At 39.7% G+C, this 26,369-nt stretch overlaps 1 protein-coding gene across 2 annotated transcripts; it reads left to right on the top strand.

The window, feature by feature from the left end:
- Nucleotides 1-795: 795 nt before the first annotated feature.
- On the top strand, nt 796-26,126 carry elovl1b (ELOVL fatty acid elongase 1b). 2 transcript variants are annotated; one of them, XM_061825359.1, is made up of 8 exons: nt 796-1,055; nt 19,427-19,522; nt 20,633-20,823; nt 20,932-21,012; nt 23,160-23,216; nt 23,302-23,407; nt 25,063-25,199; nt 25,340-26,126. In XM_061825359.1, the coding sequence occupies exons 2-8, from the start codon at nt 19,453-19,455 to the stop codon at nt 25,673-25,675; spliced, it is 978 nt and encodes a 325-aa protein (XP_061681343.1). In that variant the 5' UTR covers nt 796-1,055; nt 19,427-19,452; the 3' UTR covers nt 25,676-26,126. The 2 variants fall into 2 exon arrangements, with proteins under 2 accessions (XP_061681343.1, XP_061681344.1); XM_061825360.1 differs by lacking the exon at nt 796-1,055 and adding an exon at nt 13,780-14,079.
- Nucleotides 26,127-26,369: the final 243 nt, after the last annotated feature.

Raw genomic sequence — 26,369 nt, 5'->3', positions numbered from 1 at the left:
TGGAGTAAAAATCGAAGAACATCTTGGGTAAAAAAAAAAAAAACAATAGGTAAAACATCAGGCTACAGATGTTGCTAAAATAACTAAATAAATAAATGCACAAAAGTGCAGTTGCAAAATATTACATTACATTGTTATGTTCAGTGGTTTGAGTTCAAGGAGTTGATGGCTTTGATAAGATTTTATATTAAAAAATGCTTACATTATCAAAATGTTAATTATTTATTGCAAATCACAATTTGAAAAGTTGGTATCAGTATTTTATTTTGTTGTTGTTGTAAGAATCAGAGAACTTTAAACACATGCTTGGCTTTCGCAGGCCACATAAAAAGACTTGGTGGGACGGATCTTACCCCGGGGTCTTGAGTTGGACACCTCCTGGGTATTGTGAAATGAACCATTTAAAATTTTTACAATGTGGGTAGTCTTGTAGACTTATTGTAAAAGCAAATTTATTGGGCACAGTACATAACATTTATGACATTTGTGATTATACCTGGACAAAAAAGTCCAAGTCCATTTTTAACTTGTTCGGAAAACAAGAAAAATAAAAAAATGCAAGTGACCGTTTTTCAACCTTTGGGGAATACCATAACCTGGATGACTGAGAATCGCCCCAGATATTTAAAAAAAAAAAAAAAAAAAAAAAAAAAAATATATATATATATATATATATATATATATAATATGACAGCATTTTTTTTTACCAAGCACATTGGGGTGTTTTATTGACATTGTGACAGTCATTTAAAAAAAAAATGCAAGACAGTTTAAATTGGAGTGTGCAGGTTGGAAGCTGTCAGTTGATGACGTGTAAAGGAGGCGACTAGAATCTTGACGAGCGGAAAGTGAGACGAAAGAAAAAGAGGGAGGTTGACTCCACCTCTCTTTCGCGCCATTAAAGCCTTTGGCTCACCTCGGCTGCAAAGATTGATGCGGAAATGAACAAGTGGAGTCAACTTGACCCACGCGTCGTCGGCCCACGTTAGCCGTCTCGTTTTGACAAGTCTCCGCCGGCTTTCTCTCATCAAGTCTCTCTCCCAGCCCTGCAAAAAGTGAGTAGCACGCCATGAAAAAAAATTCCTAAATGTTCGCTAACAGAGTGGAGTGCAATTACATCTTCGGTCTGCCAATTTGAGGGCAGCGCCACGCGGTTAATTCAAACTTGCTATTTTGTCCCCGTTTTATTTATGTTTTGCCTGTTGTGAAATATGGCTTCATATGTGACTTTATGGCTATCATGTTGTGAATGTCGATGACATCCGTTTTGCTTTGAGACCATCTGGCGTCGTCATAGCTTTGCACCTGTAGCTGATCACAAAGAAGTCATTGATACACATAACGTCTTCATCTTTAGATCGTGGTCACCACTTTGTTGATAGACGTTTTATACATCTCGGTGGTAAGATTGTGCAGTAGGAAGTGTGCCAAATTGCAGCGTGGTTGAAGTAAACTGTCATCAAAATGCCTATAATAAGCATGGGCACTCACCAACTTGTTTGCTAAGATTACACAAAATAAAAAATGCTCTTATTGCTTTATGCTATCTTTGGGCAATATCACAAGGATATTGCAATGTAAGGTCAGGAACATTTCACAAAACCATCCGTTCAGTTAACCTGGTTTCATTGTTACACCTAACAAATGCATGTTTAAAAACGCTACCATGCAAAGTGAAAGTGCAAATTTCAAAAGCAAACTCCTGTGATTGAGGGAGTGGGGGGTATAGTGGCCATGGCACAAAAGGCATATAAAGGTTTTGGACCAATCTTTACTGCCATCCAAGGACTGTCTTTCTCAGGGATGTCCCTGGTTATTTCAACAAGCTGTATTCTGCATGTTAACATTGCCATAGTAAAAAGAGTGCTTGTAATTGATCTCCTTTAAGCAATCCAGACCTGTCTCCCATTAAAAACATGTTGCGTGTTATGAACTCCAAAGTATGATGCTGGAAGTCCTGGACTGTTGAGCAACTCAAGACAAGGAAGAATGGCAAAGCTTTCGAGTGTGTTCCAGGAATCAGTTTCAAAATGATTTAATATTTGCTACAACAAAATAAAAAAAAAAAAAAAAAAAACTATTGAATCAAATGTCTTGTCTTTGTAGCGTTAAATGTAGGTTGAAAAGGATTTGCAAATCATTAATTATGTTTTAGGCAACATTTTTGACAAAAGTCCTCAGCCTCTTTTGACAGTTAAACAGGAGTGTAAACAAATGTACAATGGAGCTTTGAAATGAAAGTGAAAACAGGTGCTACCCGGTTGAGTCGAGTCCTTGGTGACTTGAGATTGGTAGCCACTTTAGTTAATTGGAAACCAAAGCTGTTAGCAATCATTAATCTCAATTTAACTAAGTCATTTTTACTTAAATATGGTAACCTTTTAATTCCCTAGCAGCAATTGGCCTGGAACAGTTTAGTGATGTCACAATTGCGTTTCTGCACCGGCGTCTGAGCCAGTTGGTCGATTATGAGTGTCTGCCAAAACCAGTCCAATAACTGAGCAATACATGAAGCCTAAAGAAAAAAGCGCATGACTTTGTCTCGACTGTCTTATTTTAATGTGGGGGGGGGGGGGGTATCCTAACCTTTTTATCTAGTCCAGCAGTCTTTTAGGCAACAAATCCCAAAACGTGTTTCACTAAGAACTTTCTGAAGTGCAAATTATGTGGTTAAATCATTAGCTTTTTAAGAACTTTCATTAGATCAAAGTTCACTTTGGTCAAAATTGGAAAAATGACTCACTGCAGTAATGCGGAACGTCGTTCCCGTCATACCAAAAGCCTGGCGTAATCCAACAAGTCTACCAGCTTAGTTGCGCTATCCCATTTGCCTTGTCCAGTACGCACGGTCTTTAAAATGTATTTGCCGCTACTCATTTCCAAGGTTACAATTTTCACGGGTGTGGTATACTCGGCTTTGTACCTTTTTTTTAATTTAATTTTATTTTTTTTTATATGTTTACAGTTTGGGAACAGAGCCTTTTTGGTCTAGAAAACTGTACAGTCACTTGACCTCATTTACTTGGGGATTGTCACTAATGTCACTGGCAAAAGCATGTACTAAAAGGTCTAATTTTCAGTACCTGGCAAGCTTTGGTTCTGTGTAGCAGCTGAAACCATATAATTGACATCACTAATGCTAGTACTTCACTGATTGGGAAGAGTCATTCTTGCTGTGTTGTCATAATTTTGGATCTACATGAAAAATAATGGTGAAAATGACCAGACTAACTGAAGTATTGTACTGCAGGGTTTCCACTTCGCTGCCACTGTCCATGTTCTTGCTGTCCTTGCATTTTCCGCCCTAATAAATATTGTCTGGAGCAGAGAAGCAAATTCACAGGACCAAATTCTCCTTGACTGTTGTTAGCATTTATTATATTGACTAATGTTTTCAATATAGTCAGTGTTTTTGCAATTTATGACATGATTCTCGAGAACGGTGCCGAGTGGAAAAAGTGGCATTTGTCATGTGGGGATCTATTAGTGCAATGTTTTTTTCATGGCATGTATTTTACACAGGAAATATCTTGGTGCACAATCAAGCAAACATCTTTTTGTAAGCAAAATCAATTTTCTGATTTTAATTTTTTATTCCACCTTGAATTAAAAGAAGCGACTTTGCTTATTTATTTTTAAAAATTAGGATAAAGAAGCTCTTTAGCTAAAACCTTAAATAGATTTTAAACCTTTTAAATTTTGTCTTTCTCTTAGTCCCTTTGGTATTGTGTAGCAACGAAATAATCCCCAAACATAACATGAATAAAGATGCTGGTTAAGTATATTAGTCCTTGAAAATGTAAACAAAATCCTACAATTTCAAATGCAATGATCAGTTTAAGTATTTGCTGTTAATTGCAAACTATTCACTTGAGTTCACATCAAGCTAATGCTGAAGTTTCACTTAGCTTTATCCTAAAATCCAATTTGGACATTCAGTTGCCACGCCCCCGGATTCAGAGGGTTTTGATTTGACGCCAAACAATTGGTCAGAGGTACCCTGCTTATTGACTCACACCTGCTGAAAGGCAGTTTCTCTACCATCAGGCATGAGCTTATTCATTCAGGATGCAGTAGTACATTTTTGTCTGTGGAAAGTTCCAGAAATGTGAGTCATTGAAAGATGGCGATAGAAGGGCGGGGAGGCATGGCATTGGTAGAATGAGACCAGTCAAGATGACAGGTTGCCCTGGTCTGAACAAGGTTGGGGTGGGGTATGGATCTCAACTCCCCACCCCCAGCACGCCTATCATACACTCACCCTCGCCCAGACGCAATGAAACAAAGGTGGTGTCAACATGTCTGTCTTCATGCTAATCGTGCAACATTCCAGTCTACTGGTGAGGGGGTTGTATTAATAAACTAATTGTCCTGTTCATTATCAATTTGCTTTGGTTGAATACTCTAAACCTAATTGTATTTGTGTGTTAGCTTCTCGTTCTGGATCGTTTGGAAATGAGGCCACATTGAAAAATATTTTTCTCAAGCTTTTACAACAAAAAATATCACAATATTAGAAACAAGTAGGATTTTCACAATCAGGATTTTTGGGCCCGATCACCTATCGGTATGTTTAAAAAAAATAAAAAAAAGGGAGAACCAATCACCAATCTGATCATAAGATGAAGCAATGTTTCAATTTTCATGACTTGTTACATTAATTAGTAAACAAGAGTATGTTTTCAAAATGATTCTCAAGCATTTCAGACTTAGCATCTGTAAAATGGCCAGACAAACTTTGAATGTTGGGGCTATGACTGGAAAAGCTTGGGAGATGGTTGACGAGATCATTAGGAGATATATTGTGTATTCAAGGGAGAAAGGTGGAAAGGCAGTAAGGGTAGAAGTTTAGGGGCAATGTTAAAATTATTTTAGTGATGTGGATAAAGTAAGGGCCTGTTCAAAGGAAGAGTTAGCTAAGAATGTCTTGGAGGTGAAAAGAGTGTCACATTGAGTGATGACGCTGAAACTTGAAATTGAGGGCGTTATGTGTAATTGATGATTAGTGGCTACGCCCCACAGGTAGGATTTGACCTAGAGGAGAACGAGAGAAATTCTGCAAGGAGCTAGAGGAAGTAGTTCTGAGCATCCTTTACACAGAGACTTGTGATTGGTGCAGAACATGTTGATGAAGGAAACAGGAAATGAAGATGAAGTTATGGGAAAGGGTAGTGGAGGCTAGACATAGGACAGGAGTATTTGCGAGAAGCAGTATGAACTGAACAAAACTGTAAATATCTGACGGCCAATAGTTAGAAAAAAAGTGCACTGTATGGGAAAGACAAGACTGCAGATAGACATGTAATGTGCAGATCAGACTAAAAGACAAATTTCCTCTTTCACAATTGCACTATTAGACTACTTCAAGAAAATCTCATATTCTGATACCACTCCATCCTGTTTTATTACAATCATTGGACTTTAACTCAAATGACAACTCGCATACACGTTACTGTGGAGATGACAACACAAATGGGTCACGCCAACTGTAGTGTAAAAAGAAAATGGGGGGGTCGTGTTGGTGGTCACTGGTTCTCAGGACAGAGGACTTTGTGTGAGGCTTGCTTGAAGTATGTTCACATACTTTTAATACAATATGACTTGCAAGCAGGCAACAAAACTTTACGTAGCCTAGCAAGCTAGCACTCGTGGTTGTGTGTAAACATGCTGGTGCTCTACCTGTCTACTACAACATCCAAACTTGGGAGAGAATAATCAGAGGCTTTTTTAATGGTGGCATGTGAGTGTTGACTTTGATTTAACACCAGTTTGAATGTGATTGGTTTATTCTGAACACAGCCAAATTCCAGTTATAAAGGGGGGGGGGTGCTTGTGCGACCACATTTTTACACTGCGTCCCATTTTTCCACAATTTAATTCTACAAGTTATAAGTAACATTGATGGAGAAAGTTTTGAAATGATTTATCTTTCTCATTTGTCTGTATAGACTTAATACTGTTAAAAAAAATCTAATTTGAAGCATTTGGGTTCAATGTTTTGATGCTTAATTATTGTATTGCCCACATGCGTAGTCACTATACATTTTCTGTTACCAACAAGGTATTTATTATGGCTGTTTATTGTACAATCACGGCAGTTGATATAACACTGAAGTTTTACACAACTGAGTTTTTATAGATTACGCATCAAATGGCATTGACCTTGATTCCCTAAATAACCCCTATATGCAAAGGGTTTATAATGACTCTTGGTAAAGTAATCATGGGCAAGTACTTCCTATGTTGTCTCTTACTACATAGCTGAGGTATGACCTGGGGATGTTTGGTAAACAGGTAGTTTTTTTCCCCCCCTCGCTTTCAAAGTGAGGAAAGTGGCAGAGCAAGTTTTTTTTTTTTTTTTTTTTTTTTTTTTTTAACATTTATATGCGACTAGCGTAGAATGGCACCTGCTTGTTACTGCTCATTTTGACTTTGGCTCCATCCCCGGTTGCCTCAGGTCGCAACCTAATGTTTTTCTCCTCCAACAGGTTTGGTGTACAGTGTGTTGAATTTTAAGTTTGTTTTTTTTTTTTTTTTTTTTTCCCCCCCACCACACAGTTTATTTTCCTTGTTTGACACTGCTTATTTTCTGAAATAAAAAATAAAAAAAGATCTGCGAAGACATAACAGAAGGAGAATTCTTCCATTGTAATTTAATCACGAGGCAGTATCTGCACGAATATGAATGTTTGTAATTATGCAATTTAGCCCAGGGTAAAGTTTGCGGTGTCAAAGGACTATCAAATAACCTTTTAAAAGTACTGCTAGTGGACATTTTTTTGGGTTAAACTTAACATATTTATTTAAAAAGAATTTATTGTAAATTTAACTATTATACATTAAATGCATAAAGTGTGATAGCCAAGATTCTACAGTAAAAGGTCTCTTTTGTAGCCAAATGTGTTAATTTCTGTTAATTTTTCCTAGGCCAACCAGCTGCAATATTATGACATATGCATTATACGATGAACTCCACCACGAGATCTTGATCTGTTAGATCTGCCTGTGTGAGCATAACGTTCAAAGATAATGTTCAGTTTTGATTGACATTGTCAGATGGGTATTAATTTTTACAATGTGTTCGTTATTGTGGTTGTTTGGTTACGCAACAGTGTAGATGTGTACATTTAAATCAAAGTAGTCTTTTTCTCTGTTCTACACAACACATTAAAATTTGGTTAAATAACACATCTCTGAAAGTGTCAATCAAAACGGCAATATTTTCTTAGTAAAGACAAAGTATCTACAACTCCAACCATTAAGTTTGCAAATTTCCTTTTTTTTCTTTTCACTACTAACATGCATTTTTATTACAGAATTTGATACAACAAAATCAGCCTTTGTTAAACGGTTAGTATTCGCGATGAGCATTATCGTGGTAGTGATTACCATACCAAAAAAACAAACAATTTAACTCACTCATACATCATGTGATATGTACGTTATACCTGTAATAGGGTCTAATAATGACTTATAGATGGTCCTCTGTCATGTTTGTCAAACTCCTACTTGGGCAAACTAATTTTGAGACTGAAATTCTGTTATTCAATTTCATTTATTTTTTTCCTCAGCCTTATTTGTCAGGTGTAACCCAGCTATAAATATTGTTCTTCTATTCATATATATATATATATTTTAACCCAGCCAGGACTTTGTGCAAATGATTCTTATCTGCAAGAATGGCCTCAGGGTTAAGCATTCTAGCACCACCTGTTGCTTTGGCATGAATCTGACATTTTTCAATCTAAAGTACCGATACTTTTCTTTGTGTCATGTCTTATTAGACTTGGCTGCATTCCATGTTCAGCACACTGTTAAGTATTTCACATGGCAGGACAAAAACAGAAATTTGTGCAACAACTAGCCCTGACATCAATGTCCGACTTCTCGCACTAGTGTGAAAATCGACGCCTGTTATTCCTCGCTGCCTTAATGCATTTGTGGTGCTCTCTTGATGTTCTGAACCTCAGTTGTTTTGCTTTGTGTGTAGCAATTATAATGATTATTAGTTTGGCAGCATCTCAAAACCCTTTAGCGCCACACCCAATGATGTGATGCATTTGGTACATAAGGTCATAGGTTATCACTTGAGATGAGGCGATGGACAGAAAAGTGCATCTACAGTGCATCTTGTCTCTGGAATTTTACTGATTCTGTCTTGTTGCTTATCTGGATAAGGGTGGCAGTGGACCAAATAAGGTGCGTGCTGTCCATTTCATTGCACACTTTTTTTTTTTTTTTTTTTTATTATTCTGCAAACATTCTCTGCTTTTCCTGAATAGTCGATGTAAATAAGTCTGCATAATTTAATGTAACGTTATTCAAGATTCTTGTTTTTGTCTGAACTATCTAATTTCATTAAATATGGCCACCTAATGTTCAGAGAGGAAATTTTATGTGCAGTTGCCTTTTGTTACGATGTTACAGGGAGGTGGAAAAAAAAAAAAAAAAAAAAATTCAGCCTTTGCAGGGACAACATGCATGGATGGTTGTTTAGGAGTTTATTTAAAAAAAAAAAAAAAAGCTTGTGGTTCTAATTTCTTGACCGACCCTAAATATTCCTGCCGACCCTAACATTTTTACATCGCGTAATATGTCAGGGGCGTGGTCCTCCACGTGCGTGCGTGGACTGCGCGCTGCTACTGAAGCATAGATTTCAGTCAAGTGTTTGACAGCGGCGGTAGCGTGGCCGTGTGGCACTTTCTCGTGTGCCCTAATTACGTTGTGTATTTAATCCTTGTTTTTCATGCTACTTGTTGGCAGATCGTTGTGTGTACATATATGTATGCGTGGTCACGAGTATTAGCTAGCATCACTGCCTCATCCCATTTCATAGCTTTACTGAGCCATTTCAAGTCAGTTACGTTTTCATGATTTCCCATGTCTGATTTTTGACAAGCCGTGTTATTTATTTTTTTTTTTTTTGGGACAAAGTCTTTTCCCTTGTGATTTTTGTACTGTCACCCTGTTTGACTGCCTTCTCGTGTATGACCTCTGCCTGGCATTAAACCGTCTTAAAATCCATGCTTGAGTGTCTGCTTCCTACATCTGGTTTATACTCTGTCTCGTTCGTGACAAAATTCAAGTTTATTTAAAATCTCTGCTAATATTCCGGTGTTTTCACAAATTTTGATCTTGTTATGCATGAGAGCATTAATTAATGAGAACTGACATGAAGATGGCGGCACAATGTGCTGGACACGGAGTGAAAATATTTTGTTTAAAAATAAAATATATATATATTTTTTTTTAAAGAAAAAAGGCCTTAACGTGAAGTTTTCCAGTGAGTGAGGAACCTACTGCGTCCTCTGGCAGCCACTCTTTGTAAAAATGTTTTGCATGTCTTTCCTCTACCATTTAGTGATTCCCCAAAACATTCCCAATGAGCCAACTTTTTCAACAAGTGGAAAAGTTTTCAGGCTCAGTGCTTGCACCAACAACTGGCGTGGGAGGCACTTTGCTGGCACAGATTTAAGTAAAATTATAAATCAGTTTGGCATTTTTGAAAGTCACTTAAAAACCTTACCTCCCATGCCTACATAGAAAACAAAATATATGTAATGAAAATTAGTACAGCCGTTACAGTAGTTATAAACCAAACAACTGCTACTTAACCACACATGGAGGAGCAACACAGAGTATACAACAATCCTCAGAGGTAGGGCTGTAATGATCTCGCCCCAAAAAATAATTTTTCCTACGGTCCAATCTCAATCATCACAAATTTGAATACTTTTTAAACTTCTTTAAATAGCCAGTTTTGAAGCATCTGTTACAAAAACCAAAGAAGCTAGAGGGTGTTTGAACATTTTAACGCCTTAACAACGCTCCTCATTCATATTCGCATACTAAGCAGACAAACCAGATATAGAAAACCTATTAGAAACGTTTTCATTCAACAGTGGCACAAATTCAACATAACATCCTGAGCATTTTTGGAGGTATCCAAGACAAAATAAACAAACTGTCCCCTCGGGGATAGTGAAGAAACCTTGGATTGTAAACATTAACATTCTCCCGTTATGAAGTCTTACCTTTTGTTATTATTATTACTGCTACTTTAAATGTGCCTCTTCTGTAATAATACGGAATTTTCATAAGTTTGCCATTTTACAAATGCCCCCCCCCCCCCCCCACCACTATTAGTGACTAACTCCTTATGCTCGGTTTGCTGACAGCAGTGAGTGACAGGCTGTGGTCACTGCGCTTACATTTTTATACTTTTCACATGACTACTTGGTTGGTTCTACTTTAAATGAATAAACATTGATGTTCATTTTTGAGGGCACTGAAATACCTTGAATGTTGGCTAGTTGATAGGATTGCTCCACGTCACTTTGGTCACTAGGCCGAACAACTGTTGTTGACAATTCCCGTCGACGCTGCAGGATCCATGGGAAGACCACTTCATGGGTGTATTGATTGCTACAGGACAGCCCAGCTGATGAGGCGCTGTTTGGTTACTTCTACAACTTTGCAAACAGAAGTGAAGGAGAACAATTTGGGTTTGCATTTGACAACGCACATTCCTATCATGTTAGAACAAGGAAATTCGCACTCAACTGAACATCGGGGATCGAAGGACAAGTTATCACGATCGCGAATCTCGATGGTGTAATCTCCCAAGTCTACTTAGTGGCAGGGTTTCTTGGTTCTGTGGGAACAAAGACTATTACTGAACCTTCTCTGCTTCTTGTTCTGAATTACACTTCCTTTCTTTGTGTCGACCTTAGTGCTGCTCGGCATGTTGCAGCACAACATGGTACTGCACTGAAGGCGTGCATCTCTAAATTCAGCCTTGTCGAAGAATTTTTACTGTCAGAAGTTATTTTGGAAGGTATGTAAGAGATGTTTTTAAGACGCTAAATGACAATCATATCTGAAGTGGTGTTGTCAGGGGGCGCGTCGCAGGACGATGATGTATTTTTTCTGTCAGGTACGTTTTGGTATTTGGAGGAGGGGCACTGGACTGTTGCCACTCAATCACCTATCTACCCACCCGCCAACCCCAACGGGGCTTGAGTGACAAGTCAAACCAGCCCAGTCGGTCTGGGCTCCTTTTGTAAATCACTTCTGCACTTTGTTTTTGTCAAGTCCAGCTTTATTTACTTGAAAGCAGTGTTTTATTATTTTAGTTACTATATAGAGCATTTGATCATCTTCCCCCCCCCCCCCTTGCACTCGGCGAATGATCTGCCTGAGTGACACCTGATTATCTTTATGAATGAAATTCCTGCATCTCCTGGTGCATTGTTGCTCACAGTGACCCTTTAGGTTCTTCTACAGTCATAAATTGGAAGAGGACACTATGGCAATTATGACATGACTACTACTGTTTCACATTTGGGCAATACATGGGTTTGGCGGTGAAGTGAGATTTGAAAGATAATCCTGATCTGAGAAAGTCTCGGGGGGGGGGGGGGGGGTTGGTGGTATTTGTGGCATTCATTCTGAGTAAAGTTGAACTTTTTATTTTTTTTAAGTGCCATTAGCTGTGCTTGCCAACACTTAAGTAAACATGAAGGTCAGTTGATGGCGCGCACTTTTTTTTTTTTTTTTTTTTTTTTCTCCCTGATAAAGCTGTTTTTTTTGGCAATGTTTCAGTTGATCAGTGAGAGCAATGTATAAACACGGAGAACAGATACACCATTGAACTAATTTGTGCCCAATGTTTTTGCTTGACTTTAATGACCATATTGGTATTAGAAAACATGCACAAAAAATTGTAATGCTACTGACTTTTTCTTGCAGTCCACCTATCCATTTTTAAATCCAGTCTAGGCATTTGCTTGGTCACCAATGTTGAAACCAAATGTTGATTTACAGTGGTAACTTGAGCTACAAATTAAATTTTGTTCTGTGCCCAATCCTGTAACCCGGAAGAATCTAATCTCTAATAATCTTTCCCCATTGAATGGGAATGCTATCATCCCATTACGGCATTGTCCCCCCCACACTCTAAAGAATAGAACAGTTTGTGCGTCTTTTAATGCAATTTAATTCATTGTGTTGTGCCTTGGCCACCAGTGGGATGTATGATAGCTATTCAAATACAAACAGATTTCATCACTAATATTTTCGTCGTAGGATCGCCCTGGTCCTTATTTCCCTGGTTAAAAAGAAGCTTTTCCTCTATTGCAGTGGTTCCTAAACCATTTTTTGGCGATGACATTTTTTTCTGCGCGGGGGGTGGTGCTGAAAGAAAACCACTTCTCTGTTGCATTCTTGTCTGTATACATGAACTACTACAGTTTGCGTTCAAATGGACATTGGATAAGAGTTGACGTTACAATTCTGATTCCATTTGTTAAACAGTATGCAGTTTTTTGGGAGGGATGATTTGAATTTTTACCATTTAGGCTATGTGGACTTAACTAAGTTAAAGTTATGTGGTTGTCTTGTGTAGTTAAGTAGTTAGTTAGGGTTAGTGACGCAGTGCTTCAGGCCTCTTCATGAGTTGTTCACTATTTCCCACACTGCATGTTATTGTGAAGTGACTTGAGCTTAGTATCTCAAGGCACCACTGTGTTAAAATTGTGTAAGATACAATTTTATCAATTTCTTGAAATATGTTCCTCTTAAAGTCTGGTTTATTTACGTCGCTCTATTAGTTCTAGTCCCTCTGCACCTTACATGCAATTGGGCTAGTTTTAGATGGTTCCTCTGCATTTGAATACAAACTGTCCTCGAGTTAAGACGGTCTCCAGCTAAGATGTTTCAACTTTACGCCTGTCGCCATCCGCAATTTTGTCTGGCTAATGCTTGTCTGTGTTTGTGCGCCGGGAGTGTTTTTGCATTTTTCGCCCACCTTTTTTGACATTATGGTCCCAAAGAAGAAATCTGTCTTTTTAGCAATGCTTCTGCAGCTAAATGAAAATCCATTACCATGGGAACGAAGCTCAAGATCATAAAAAGATTGGAAAAGGTAGACAGCAACACCTGCATGCTTCAGTCGGTCAACTGTGGTGACAATTATTAAAGACAAACCATGTATTTTAGCGCATGTTATGGGTTCTGTTCCTATGTCAGATACAATGATTACAAAAACAAGGTTCTTTGGTACTTGTTGAGATGGAGAGGATTGAGGACCAGGTTCCTTCACAACAGCTAAGCACAACCTCCCCTTCTTCTCCATTCACCTCAACATTAATGCTAAGTACATCATCTTGTTTTTCAATGTACTCGTTTTTTTATACAAAGTATTTTGATGAATTCTGACTTTAATGGTGGAATCTGGCTTAAGTCGAAATTCGAGTTAAGTCGCTACTGTAGGAACGGATCTGTCGTAGACCAAGGACTCCCTATGTTGCGTATGTCCATTATGGTGGACTGTTGCCTACTTGAGCAAAAAAATTTGTGTGAATAAGATTGGATGTTGCTGTCAGTGGCAGCATCCTTTTCCCTCTGAGATCACACCATAATGAATGTCAAATTCCCAAAAATGACCTATTTACTGTTTTGCAGTCCTTAAACTTTAGCACAGTACAGCGAAGCTACAATAAAGGGTGAACAATGGACACCACCGTTCATGACAACAGACGCCATTAATTCCTCTCCTGCTACATGTGAATATCTGCCCACCCTGTAGAGGACAAACGGGGCAACTTGAGAGCCTTGTTTCCATGTGAATACGTGTGTGTAGGGTGTGGCCAGGAGAGTCGTTGAGGGGTGGGGGAAGTTGAGCTGAAAGTCAGGCGGTAGTCTCAGACTGGTTAGTTTAATTTAGCATGCTCTTACACCACGCACCTCATCTCTCTCTCGCGTGCGCTCTCCGGCTATCGTTTTTTTAAGATTTGCTCCGTCCTTCTGTTTCTGTGCTAGTTATTCATCCACTGGGGTGAGTCAGGGAGGGTGGAGATTCGGAAGACTGCTGTACCAGTCGCGATTGTCGGTTGAATCCCCCCCCTTCCCTCCTTCTTTCCGTCTGTGCCGCACACGCTCTCATTGCAGTGCAGTTTCTACTCTCTCCACATTTCTCTCCATGAGAGAGGCTCCCAGAGGATTCTCTCAACGCTGGCTCTTGTTTTCCAAAGCTGGAAATTCTGCTTTTTTTATTTTATTTTTTTCCCCCCAAGCAAGGTAAGTCACACACTTGAAGTCGAAAACTCGTGTTTGAGCAGTGCTGTTTTTGTTTTTTTTTTCAATTTTCATTTTGTTTCTCCTAGTCTTCTCCCCCCCCCCCCCCCCCCCCATGTCGGTGGTTAAATTTTAGCCCTTTACTCCTAACCGATCCTTTAGTTTGTACTTTGGGTGTTATATTTTTTTCCACTCACTCATTCCACCTCTGTTTGTTCATCATTAACTCTTCCCACCTTGTGATTCTTTGACTGAACAGGAAACACTGCACTTTGTCTTCTTCACTTGATGTAAACTGGTCACTTTGTTGTCAAGGCTTCGTTAAAATAAATGTCGACTGCAATGTTCGTCATTCTGCTTGGGACACTGACTGAAGGAGCTCATCATGGGTTGCAGTTTCATGTGGGTCGGAAATGACTTCACACTTTTTTTTTTGTCACATCTCTGATTAGGAAAGGTCCTGTCTTCTGGTTTAGTGTTTCCCAAAGTTGGGGTTGCTCCCCCAAATCAGTTCAGGGTCACCTATTATCAGTAGGGGTGGTCATTCTTAGCAATGAATTGTGAGTACTTTGTGCCGGTTAATCATCTCTTCATGCAAGTGAGGCATGCGCTACTTGGCTTGAACCAAAAGAAGTAGTGTGGGTTCACTCTCAATTTGCTTTCGAAGAACAAAACGACATCAAGTAGAGGTAATTGAGCTCATCTCTGCAACGTCATGGTTCTTCCAGGCAGCCTTAATCTGTGCAGTACAATACTAGCATGGAAACAGGATTTAGAGGATTCACAGAAATTCATATCTGACTTTGCAAATTGTCAGTGAAGGAAATTCAGTCAAATTGTTTGGGTTTTACAAGTAGAACACAATTTCCTCTTTTTTTGTGTGTGTGTTTGTAGTAGGGGCTGAACGGATGAGTAGATTCATCAAATTTTCCATTAGCGCAGTCACTGGCACCATATGCTAGTTTATCTGCAAATATAAATAAAGCACAGAAGTGCTATGAAAGCCCATTTGAAAAGGCTTTCACTAAGGCTATCCTACAAAAATCTAAAACCGCACACCAGGCATCCACAAACTGACCAGTTGTCTACCTGTAAAAGTGAAGCCAAACAATATACTGTTTGGATGACAAAAAGCTGGTCAAATGATAACTTCCTTTGGAAAATTAGCAGTTAGTCTCCATCATCGGCCAAGCCCTCAATCCCCCACACGCAGGCTTGCAATCTTTGTCTTTACATTGGCCCCCAACCCCTGACTCATTCATACAATCGCAAATCACTGACACGATTATGGTCTCACAGACAGTCGGCACTCCTAAAGCCCTTGCAACAATCCTTGCGCAACATCAGGTTGGCTACAATGCATACTTGCTAGGCACCGCCTCCTGTATTTAAGATATACAGTATATTATATAATGTAACGAGTAGTAACACTGCACGTATATAAATTGGTATTAGTTTTACAAGTTCTGACTGCCTGGAAGGCCATGAATGTGATTTGACAGAATGTCTAAATGTGATTGGATAAACTGGTCAGGTGGTGGGACCAGTGCAGCCAAGGATGGTGGGAGAAGGGATTGAGCATGTTTGGAGGGGATACCACGCATAGCAAGTTGACGACTGAAAAAGCAAAATATGAATGACCTTATAGATTAATCATCAATTTCACAACAACTCAACATCAATCGCAAAAACAAAATTGTTCAACCCTGGTTTGTCATACATTCATGCCAATCATCTTCTTTACCACCAGTTTTCATATGGCAATAGTCATTTTTGTAGGTTTGGGTCCTCCATGGGAACCAAGTTTCTAATTTGGGTCTTGAGATGAAAAGGTTTAAGAGTAGTTTTAATGTATAAGCTATGACTGGATGCATTGTGACAGAGTCTCCGCTAGGATGAAGGGCAAAGTCTATAAAACAGTGGTGAGGATGCCCATGATGTACGGATTAGAGACAGTGGCACTGAAGAAACAACAGGAAGCAGAACTGGAGGTGGCAGAAATGAAGATGTTGAGGTTCTTGTTCGGAGTGAGCAGGTTGGATAGGATTAGAAATGAGCTCATTAGAGGGACAGCCAAAGTTGGATGTTTTGGAGAGAAGGTTAGAGAGAGCAGACTTCGATGGTTTGGACATGTCCAGAGGCGAGAGAGTGAGTATATTGGTAGAAGGGAGCTGAGGAGGGAGCTACCAGGCAAAAGAGCGAGAGGAAGACCAAAGAAAAGGTTGATGGCTGTTGTGAGGGAAAACATGAGGACAGTGGCTGTTAGAGAGGAAGATTCACGAGATAGGCTTAGATGGAAAAAGATGACACGCTGTGGCGACCCCTAATCGGGACAAGCTGAAAGGAAAAGAAGGTATGACTGGATGAAATCAGTTCACTTATGAGTCAGTGTATGTGTTAGATTATAATTAATGGAGATGAGGACAGTTGGTGGTACAGTTTAGTATATTGAAGAAAAGTGCGAAAAGAACATTTGAAATAGTTGTCAGTGGCTAAGTTGTGTAATTTTCATCAAGCCTCAAAGGAGAAAAGATTAATTTGACTTTCCTGGAACTAAGGTCTTCATTTGGGTCTCTAGTGACATGCATGTCGTTTTAGACCTCATTCTTGAACTTTAATAGACGCGAGATTGACTTCAAATTTAGGCTGCCTACTGATACGAAAGTAACAAGTTCCACCACAGAGCAAATCACATGCTCCTGTTGGTGGTGGTGGGGGGGTCCAGCATAAGTCTCAGTTAAGTTAGGGGGTCTACCTTCCTTTTTGCTGACTTTCTACAGGTTCATATTTCTTTTATACTCCAAAATTCACAAGTGTTTCTCTAACCAAATGACAATTGACCATCCAGTTGATTTAACTGCTTAACCTTTTTTTTTTTTTTTTTTAAACTCTGACCAAGGCCTTGAAGTTTGCACTCATTACAGACTGTGCAATTCCTTAAATGCAATGCACCGAGCCCAAGTACCTCACCAATGCGCAAAGACATAACCACAGTGTTTTGTGAAATGTCACTTATCTGTTGTCATGCTACACATCACCGTATTGCGGTAACGCTCGGACAAAGTTGCTGTCTAAAGTTTCGACGAGTCAGCGGGAGGAAAACTGCGTACTGTGGTCAATTTACTAATTTAAATGTTTCTTAGAGTGCTGTGTATCGGGAGGGCCTGATGTTTGGATTATTCGAAGTACGGCGTCCAAATACAAATACTAAAAAATACAAATTGTGGTCGTTTTGTGGCTCAATTCTGACAAACCCTGACTCAATGACTGTGCAAAAAGTAAATTGTGTATCGTTTCTTTTCATGAATTATTCCACTACTTACTTTGAAATGCAAATATTTTGCAAAGCGATGACTCTCATTTAATGCCACCGGCGATTTCATTCATTTTGAATCAGTTTTGTTTGGAACATATTGTTTGTCGCACAATCTTGAGCTCACTGTAGGGTAAAACTGGTAATTGCTGCTTCAGTTTTAACTAAGTACAGTAGTATCTTAACTTTCGATCGTACCACCTTAGATTTTCTGAAATACGGGCAATTGTGTTGTCAATTTATGTATTGTTGGGACGGGGGGTTCATGAAGTGGTGGCTTGAAATACATGTTCTTGTTCCTTGACCATGCTTGTAAAAATTAAAATGTGGACCTCAAATTATCCTTCCCCACTCAAAGGAAAAAAAAAGATCAAAAATTTAAAAGAAAAAAAAGGGAAAAATAGCACTCTATTCTGGTATTTATAAAAAGTGTCATTGCATAATAGAATGTTAATGGCTTTAATTTTGGCCAAGATTTCTTTCGTCAACCATGGTGGTGCTCCTTCTGGTGTGTAGTTCTTGACTACTTGGGCTGTATAATACAGACGGCAAAATGCAATAATTAAACGATTTCCTCAGTAAGATACTGTAAGATTTTTGAGTATTACTGTTGGTCGAATCTGTTTCGCTACAATTTGTTCAAGTAGGGTTTTTTTTGTTTTTTTTTTAAAGGGGTCATACAGCCACGACATAGTCATTAACCCCGCTAAGGCCTTTTGAATTGTCTTTTGGGATTGCATGAATCAGACTAAGGCAAAAATGATTTGTTTTAGTTTGACAGTAAACCTGAACGGGGAGTGGCAAAGTTTGCTTTTTTTGTTTTTTAATTCAGAATCTGCTAAACTGCTTGTTTGCAAAGTTAAGTTTACTGCCGCCATACGTACAGTAAATATTCATCTATCCATTTTCTGAGCTGCTTATCTTCGTGAGGGTCGCGGGAAAGTACAGCAAACATCGAATTTTGTTCTCAAGTCAAAGCAAAGAATTGAACGTTGGTGTATCTCAAAGTGTCAAGGTGCCGCTGTACTTGTGTGGGGATACGTTTCCTTATGCTTGGCTCAATAATCTAGAGAAATTCTTTGTACTGAATGGACTGCCATGAGCTTCTCATTCCAAATCGCTTTAAAAAAAAAATCCTATCTTAAGTAAATACTTAACCCTCCTTTGTGTGTGTGTTCCTTCTTGACAACGTATCATCTCGTAATGATATTGGCTCAAGGAGGGTTGCTCTTGTGTGGTGGTTCATTGTTGATTGTACATCAATGGCGCACTCTGGCTCCACTTTCAGAGAACACGCCCCGTTTGTCCTCATGGCCTTCAGGGTTTACAGTACTAGTAACATTCCTGTGTGTATGCTTGTCATATTTTGTAATTGCGCTCATTCTGTGTGAGTAAGGCCACAATTACTTTGAGTCTGCTCAGGAACTTTAAATATTTTCATTTCAAAATTTGGGTGTTGGGATATGTTTTGAGTAAGCAGCCAGGAGTGGCACCTTGCCTTAGGACGAGGAATGCCGTCCCACTTCCCCCGTTGCCCCTCCTCGTCTGATGTCAGGCCATGTCGCATGAGCGGAGCCAGGCATCCTGGGATATTCATTGGGGTTGTTGGGGTAAAATTATATTTTCGTTTGACTGAATCTGGAATTTTCCCAAAACACAGCTCCTTCCTTAGACACTCATTTTATGATGTCCTTTTATAGCAACACATCTTAGAAGATGGGAAATTCTTGAGTTTGGTAAACTTACTGTTTACTTTCCTAATGTCTGCGGAAGTTGGTGTTGAGTAATGATTAACCACTTTTTTTTTTTTTTTTTTATGAGGCGTGAACTGATGCAGACTGTTGGACATGTCACAAGGTTCTACATATGGGGAAGTAACTTGTCCCATCATTGCAACATAAGTGTAATATGGAGCCAAAAAAACTCTGGTTTTTTTTTTTTTTTTTAGGCTGTAGTGTGTTTTTTTTTTTTTTTTTTTTTTTTTTGCTGTATTTGACTGAGTTAAAATGTCTCTCCACCACCCCTATGTTTTTTCAGATTAACTGGCTAACAAAGCAGCAAACATGCTGCAGGAGATTAAGGAGTTTGGTTCTCATGCCATGGATATCTATGACTACCTCGTCGCAGGAATTGGTCAGTCCATTTTCAACCTTTAAATAACACTATACATGAAGATTAAGATTTTTGTGTGTGTGCTCAGCAGTGTCGGGATGGGCATAATTATGCATTAAACCTTTGCTTCTGTTGTGTGTGAAACTGATGTTGCTGAATCGCATCCTAAAGCAAATCAGTCAAAATGGAATGCACTACTTGGCTGTATCCAGCAGAGGCAGCGTTCATCTGCTTCATATTATATTGACATTAAAATGGGACTTTAGAGCAGGGGTGCTCAATGCGTCGATTGCGAGGCAGTCTTGGTCCAACAAGGGACGCGTGCCCAAAAAAAAAAAAAAGTCAGCCAATGTTCCCTCTAAACTGCGCAATTCTGCACCACTGATGCAGTCTCTTGGCAGATATTCTACGTTGTGCGCAAAAAAAAAATTCAATGTAAATGGAAAGTATAACATACAGCTATTCAGTTTGTGGCATTTTGCAATGTAATTCAATGATTGAGGGATAAGTTGTTACATCCAATGGCACAATTCACACTCGTACTGTAAAAAAATGAAAAGAAGCCACTAGTTTCTTTTAGGCAGTACACGGAACTTTCTCTAACAACGACTGTTGATGTACACTCTATTAATAGAGAAAGTTAAAACAGAAATGCTGTTGTTTTAAGATGCAATGACTGTGAATGTGTATGTGAATAATGAAGAAAAAGTGGTGAAACTAGACAAGATTTTCTCTTTTCAGAGTGGGAAAGGTCTGGTCTGAAGCCAAAGTAGAAAGTGCAGGATGAGATGGTGTCATTTTAAAATTCCACCTTGGCACAGCCTGATCCAGGATGAAATCACAGACAATACATTGCCCAAAAAGCTAATTCTGTATTTTAAATATAGGAAGGAACATAAAATTAACTTTAAAACGGTTTGGGAGCATCATCATCATCTCCGCCCCACCGTCCTCATTAGCTTGCAAGAAAAGGCTGCTTGAAAAGTAGATCTTGGTTAAAAAAAAAAAAGTCTCGGCACCGCTGCTTTAGAGCATTCATGGATGAATATTTGAAAGTTAGCCAATAACGTTTATTTTTCCCTTGTAAGCTTAATAAATTAGCATCCTTCAATCTGTGTATTCTTCCTCCAGATCCTCGGCTGAAGGATCACTTCCTGATGCAGAGTCCCATTCCAATGACTGTAATTTTGCTGTGCTACCTGTTTTTCGTACTGTACCTGGGGCCTCTCATCATGGCCAATCGCAAGCCTTTCCAGCTGAAAGAGGCCATGATAGTCTATAACTTTGCGCTAGTGGTGCTTTCAATATACATCGTCTATGAAGTAAGTCTGTTTCTCCATCCTCAACCCTATTGAGGGTGTATTCTGAATGCAATTTCAATATATTAATCTTTTTTTTTTTTAATTTTTTTTATTTTATTTTTTTTGTAGTTCCTCATGTCTGGATGGGCCACGACGTATACTTGGCGATGTGATGCAATCGATGTGTCCAACAGCCCACAAGCACTAAGAGTAAGTTTAGGATTTTTCAAGATGCAGAGGGTGGGAATGGTGGCTAAGGGGCCTGATATCTGTTATACAAAGAAAACAAATAAGTGGGTGCTAAATATTTTTGACTCAGTCAGGCAGGTAGTGGTAGAAAATGGATGGATGGATGGATGGATGGACTCAATCAGGCAATATGTGTGAAAGTGGTGGTGTATTTAAAACTGGGTGTTGTGTTGTAATTAGGGCCAATTAGTTTTCACATTTTGTTTAATTTACCTGGCTGTTGGATTTTTGTGTCCATCCCATGTAACATTTCATATAAAACGTGGGACAGCACAGACAGAAAACTGTGTGGAAGGCAAGCACGGATTGTCAGTGTGCTTCTCCAGGCTAAGGAAAACCATAGTTGAAAGGAGTTTGTCAGATGGCATCACTTGTTCTTTGCTGAATTGATATATTGTATATTGCAGTAATTTTGGGGGAAAATTCAAGTTTCAAAAATGTTTAGTTTGGGTCTTTTGCCAGTTACGCTTGCACCACCTTGCTTGGCAGTTTCAGCCTGCATTTCATACATGCTATTTATAAATGTGAAATCAGACTTTGCAAGTCATTTCAGGTTTCCAAAATCAGACTGCCTGTGCTAAAGTCACCTTTTTTTGCATATATGGTCTTGCACTGACTGTTTGCTTTGTATGCAAAATCCATCCATTTTCTTTTGCCACTTATCCTCACGAGGGTCGTGAGGAGGGGTGGAGCCTATCCCAGCTGTCAACGGATAGGAGCCGGGGTACACCCTGAACTGGTTGCCAGGCAATCGCAGGGCACATCGAGACAATCAATCACACTGAGGGGCAATTTAGAGTGTCAACTTAATGTTTCATCTTTTTGGAATGTGGGAGGAAAGCGGAGTGCCCAGAGAACATGCAAATTCCACACAGGCAGTGCCAGGATGGAACCCGGGTCCTCAGAACTACGAAGCGAATGCTTTATCAGCTGGTCCACCGTGCCGCTATATGCAAAATGTTTACAGAATTCACCCTTTTTTCCTTAAACTCCAGATGAGCGCAAAAACTTGTGGCTATTTCTTTCTAAGTGACACTTTGCCTCAGTTCCTGCCCGAAAATAAAAAATACCAGTAACCCACTTAAAACGAGTGGTACCATTTCAACGGCGAGGTATCTTGGTCCTTTTCTAGTACACCGTGCAACACTGCACATTTGCGTAAGCAATTGAGCTCATGCCCGTTTTTTGCATGATGTGAATCGGGCCCAATCTATTTCTTTCTACAGGATGAAGCAGCATGTGGTTTCACTGCAGAAGGTTATCAGTTTCGTGTTTTGTATAACTTGGAATGCAGCTGCCATGTTACTCAGCTTGCGTGTGCTGTATTCTGTACTCTGCTCTGCACAGTCTCACCAAAGATCTGGAAGGACAGCTCTTGGGGTTTGTTGTGGCAATATGGAAATTGTTGCCATAACAAATATCACTTAAGTCCCGATTGTGCCAGAGTCACCGTTATCGTTGATGCCTGGGAGGCAAGTCCCCTCGCAAATTTACTTTTAAAAAAATTTATTCACCCAACATAAGTACAGTAGGGTCAAAACCCTCGCGTGAATAATTAACACCACCCACCCAATGTTTAAATGTACCTGTATTGATAGGTAAACAAATTATGATTCCAAAAAAAGTTTAGTTTCAAAACTAATCTTAAAATATTCCCCATAAAATAAATTGCTTTTTTCCATTTCATAGATACAATTCACTCTCTACATAACCACATTTTTTTCTGTTCAAGATATAAAATAGTTGGACATCTTGTTCAATAAATTGGCGTTCCTCCTTTTTTAATTTTTTGTAGAATCAAACTAGTCAGTACATAATTAAGCCCATTGGGTACCAACTGTGAAACGTTAAGTGGGGTTGCACAGTACATAATGAAACGTGTTCTCATTGGTCATTCAGATGTGCAGTGATGACATGACATGGAGGAGAGTACTGAGATCGGACAGCCATATCGATATTTGACGCTTGCGTGTCGATACTGTACCGTAAGAGAAATCAATAACGCTGCACCACGATCTCGATGAACTGTCCCATTCCCTCCAGTAAGTGATTGCGACCGTTTATGAGCCACGGTTCTGATGGAAGTCTGCCGTTATCTTTTCCTTCAGATGGTGGAGGTGGCTTGGCTGTTCTGGTTCTCCAAAATTATTGAGCTCATGGACACCGTAAGTGTCACATTTGTTTTCCCACTGACAGACACAATTCTGTTTTGTTTGCAGTTAGTACTTAAGAATTTCTTTTTTACGACAGATCTTCTTCGTGTTGAGGAAAAAGAGCGGCCAGATCACTTTCTTACACATCTTCCACCACTCCTTCATGCCCTGGACCTGGTGGTGGGGAGTTGGCTACGCTCCCGGTGAGTACACATGAACTCAGCTTGGCCGGACTCGGGGACGTGAGCGTGCGCTACCTGCATACCAGTCCCTTGCTATCTTGTCAAAGAACCTTTGTCTCTGGAGACTCTGGCGAAGTGATAACTGTTTAGCATAGTCTGATGACAACCTGGTATGTCCAGCCATTTTGTTCCGGGGGGGATGAATATTTTTCTTTAAAAAAAAAAAAAAAACAGCCAACTGTTGTATTGAACATAAATCTCTTTACCCGATCAGAAGCGTCTATTCTTTCAAGCATGTTGGCGTTGATCTGCTGTTAATGTCCATGCCTGGCAGTAGTAATCCAAACCTTTCTCTGAAATCAGACAAATTCCTTGTTTTTTTGACGTACTTTGCAAATAAAGATTATTCCGATCATTTTGATAAGTTCAACACACACGCTAGCTGCTCCTTTACTAATGTGGCGTAACACAGCGAGCACAAAAATATGCAGATAGCTGCAAATCAGTTTTTGTTCAACAATGGTTTGCTTTGTTGTACTTGAAGAATTGCAAGAAGTTGAGTTTGCCAATAGTGATTCGGGAAGCAAGTGTTAAATGTTTACCCTTTAAACCTTCAACTACAAGGCCATCAGTCAATCATCAGCTAAAATGTTAAATTCAAAATTCACGGCTGTCATCACTTTGCCACTCGCAAAGTAATTGACCTTTGCCTCCCCAATGTATTGTGCAAAGATGTTAAATAATAAAACGTCCATAAAGTGGACACGGAGGATCCATTTCTGACTAAATCTGATGTTGACCGTCAGTATCAGTGCATTGTCCCCCACAAAGTGCTGTGAAAGATCAACGGGTGTACGGGTTGAAAGCGGCATTATATCAAGATATTTGGGACTGGTACCAGTCACCAGGTCTTAATGGGGGAGGGGGAAGTCCTCACTCATAGTTCCTGCTCCACTGGGGTAGTTTGACTCAGTGATGAATCATCATGCGCATAACAGAGGTCACATTTATCCGTCGTCTTAGTCGAAAATTTTATGTATGAAAAGTACTACTGGTTTCATTACTTGGTACAGCTGAAAGCCATGGCTTCAGTCCATGAATAGGTTGATCGATCAATCAACCAACAACCTCTCAAAATATCCGCTCTCTCCTTTTTAAAATAATTTCCTCTGAGGCCAGACGCTTCTTTCTTGACAATCCCGCCATGTTTTCGTGGTTCAATGGAAAATAAGTACATTCATTCTATTTTGGAGGGAGCATCTGAATCAGTCCCTTGTGCTCACTTGGTGTGCGGCAAAGTCACCAACTGTAATTTTTAATTTTTATTTTATTTTTTTTTAGCGCTGGTCCACTTTGATCATATATTTGTCCAGGAGTGAAAATCCCAGGAGACTGCTCAAATGTTCATTTATATATATTTACACTCAGTGCATTTTAACATGGATACTGTACAGTATTCACAATGTAAAAACCTGCTAACCCTGACAAAACATGATTGGTGCATTTCCTTGTTATAGCGGCGATTTTGCTAATTGAACAGATGCACGACGACTGCTACAATGCGTGAAGTGCGATATCGCGAGAACATTTTACATTTTTGTTTTTGTGAAATTTGCCTTGGCGGAACCAAGTTCGTGGAAAACCCTGCATTATATGACGTGCGGCTGTGACTTCAGGTGGAATGGGATCCTTCCACGCTATGGTGAATTCTTCCGTCCACGTGGTGATGTACTTTTACTACTTCCTTGCTGCGGCCGGACCTCGCTTCCAGAAGTTCCTGTGGTGGAAGAAGTACATGACGGCCATTCAGCTTGTATGTACACTCCTTAAGCACTTTTTTTTTTTTTTCTCATTTCTTCTGTGATTCTTTATTAAATTTCTCTTTTGTCATTCTTTTTCCCCTTTTTCTCCTCATTTATCCTTATTGCTTCGGCCCCTCTCCCCCACCGACAGATCCAGTTTGTCCTGGTATCCCTTCACGTGACTCAGTATTACTTCATGGACAGCTGCGACTACCAGTTCCCCATGATCATCCACATGGTCTGGATGTACGGCACCTTCTTCTTTGTGCTGTTCTCCAACTTCTGGGTGCAGGCCTACGTCAAGGGCAAGCGGCTGCCCAAGCAGGACATCAAGGCGTGCCAGAACGGCACCACACCCGCCGCCTCTGCCCCCACAGTGTACGCAAACGGCAAGCACCGCGAGAACGGCCTTAAACACTGCACGAGCAATGGCACGGCACACCACGAAAACGGCAGCGCTCCCATGGGCAAGATGAAGAAGGCCTAGGGCGCAAAGAAGGAAACTCCCAAAAAGTATGACCCTGCGAACCCGTCGCACCACCTACGGATTCCAAAGATGATTTTGGCTGCGTTTCTTGTCGTGTTTTGTACGTGAAAACGTGAGGAGGGGAAGAACGTGGTTCATGACTTCCACAAAGGGGGAAGATTTCCACATTGGCTTGGTTCGGTTGTCTCTGAGTTTTTGGGGAAAACACAACGTATGAAGAGATGTTCACTGACGTGCAAGTTTAGTATCACACTGGTTGCCTTTCACTTAAGACACCTTCCCCATGTTTTCATGTCACCTCTTTGTGGACCGACGACTGTAAAGAAGACTTGAAAATACTTTTATCTTGTAAATAGTTTTACAACAAAATGACTAATTGCATTGGTACGGCTTTCTACTTTCTAAATTGTGTATTTAAAAATAAAATGCCAATAAACCATGTTATAAATGATCATGTGTATTGCATGCACGTTTTTTGCTTGGGATGATGATGTCTTTTAGGTGAAATGTCACTTTTTTTTTTTTTGGGTGACAAGATTGTCGTGTAGCCATCGTGTCATCATCACACTAGAGTGTGACATTGTGCTGCGTTGCAACAAAGAAGAAAAGCATGTGCTTGTCTTGTGCCTCTTGCCCGGGAAATGCAAAGAATGTGGCGCTCGCTCGTAGGAGTTACACAAGCGACGCATTCTGC

The sequence above is a fragment of the Syngnathoides biaculeatus genome, chromosome 7 (assembly GCF_019802595.1).
Source record: "Syngnathoides biaculeatus isolate LvHL_M chromosome 7, ASM1980259v1, whole genome shotgun sequence".
Lineage (NCBI taxonomy): Eukaryota > Metazoa > Chordata > Actinopteri > Syngnathiformes > Syngnathidae > Syngnathoides > Syngnathoides biaculeatus.
The sequence above is the reverse complement of the archived record's forward strand: the minus strand, read 5'-3'. Positions and strand labels throughout refer to the sequence as shown.

What these genes read in the sequence shown, in the direction of transcription:
- elovl1b (XM_061825359.1), top strand. Translation starts at nt 19,453, where the DNA reads ATGCTGCAGGAGATTAAGGAGTTTGGTTCTCATGCCATGGATATCTAT. An exon ending in CAATATACATCGTCTATGAA is followed by an intron (nt 20,824 to 20,931) that starts GTAAGTCTGTTT and finishes TTTTTTTTGTAG; the next exon opens with TTCCTCATGTCTGGATGGGC. An exon ending in ACAGCCCACAAGCACTAAGA is followed by an intron (nt 21,013 to 23,159) that starts GTAAGTTTAGGA and finishes CTTTTCCTTCAG; the next exon opens with ATGGTGGAGGTGGCTTGGCT.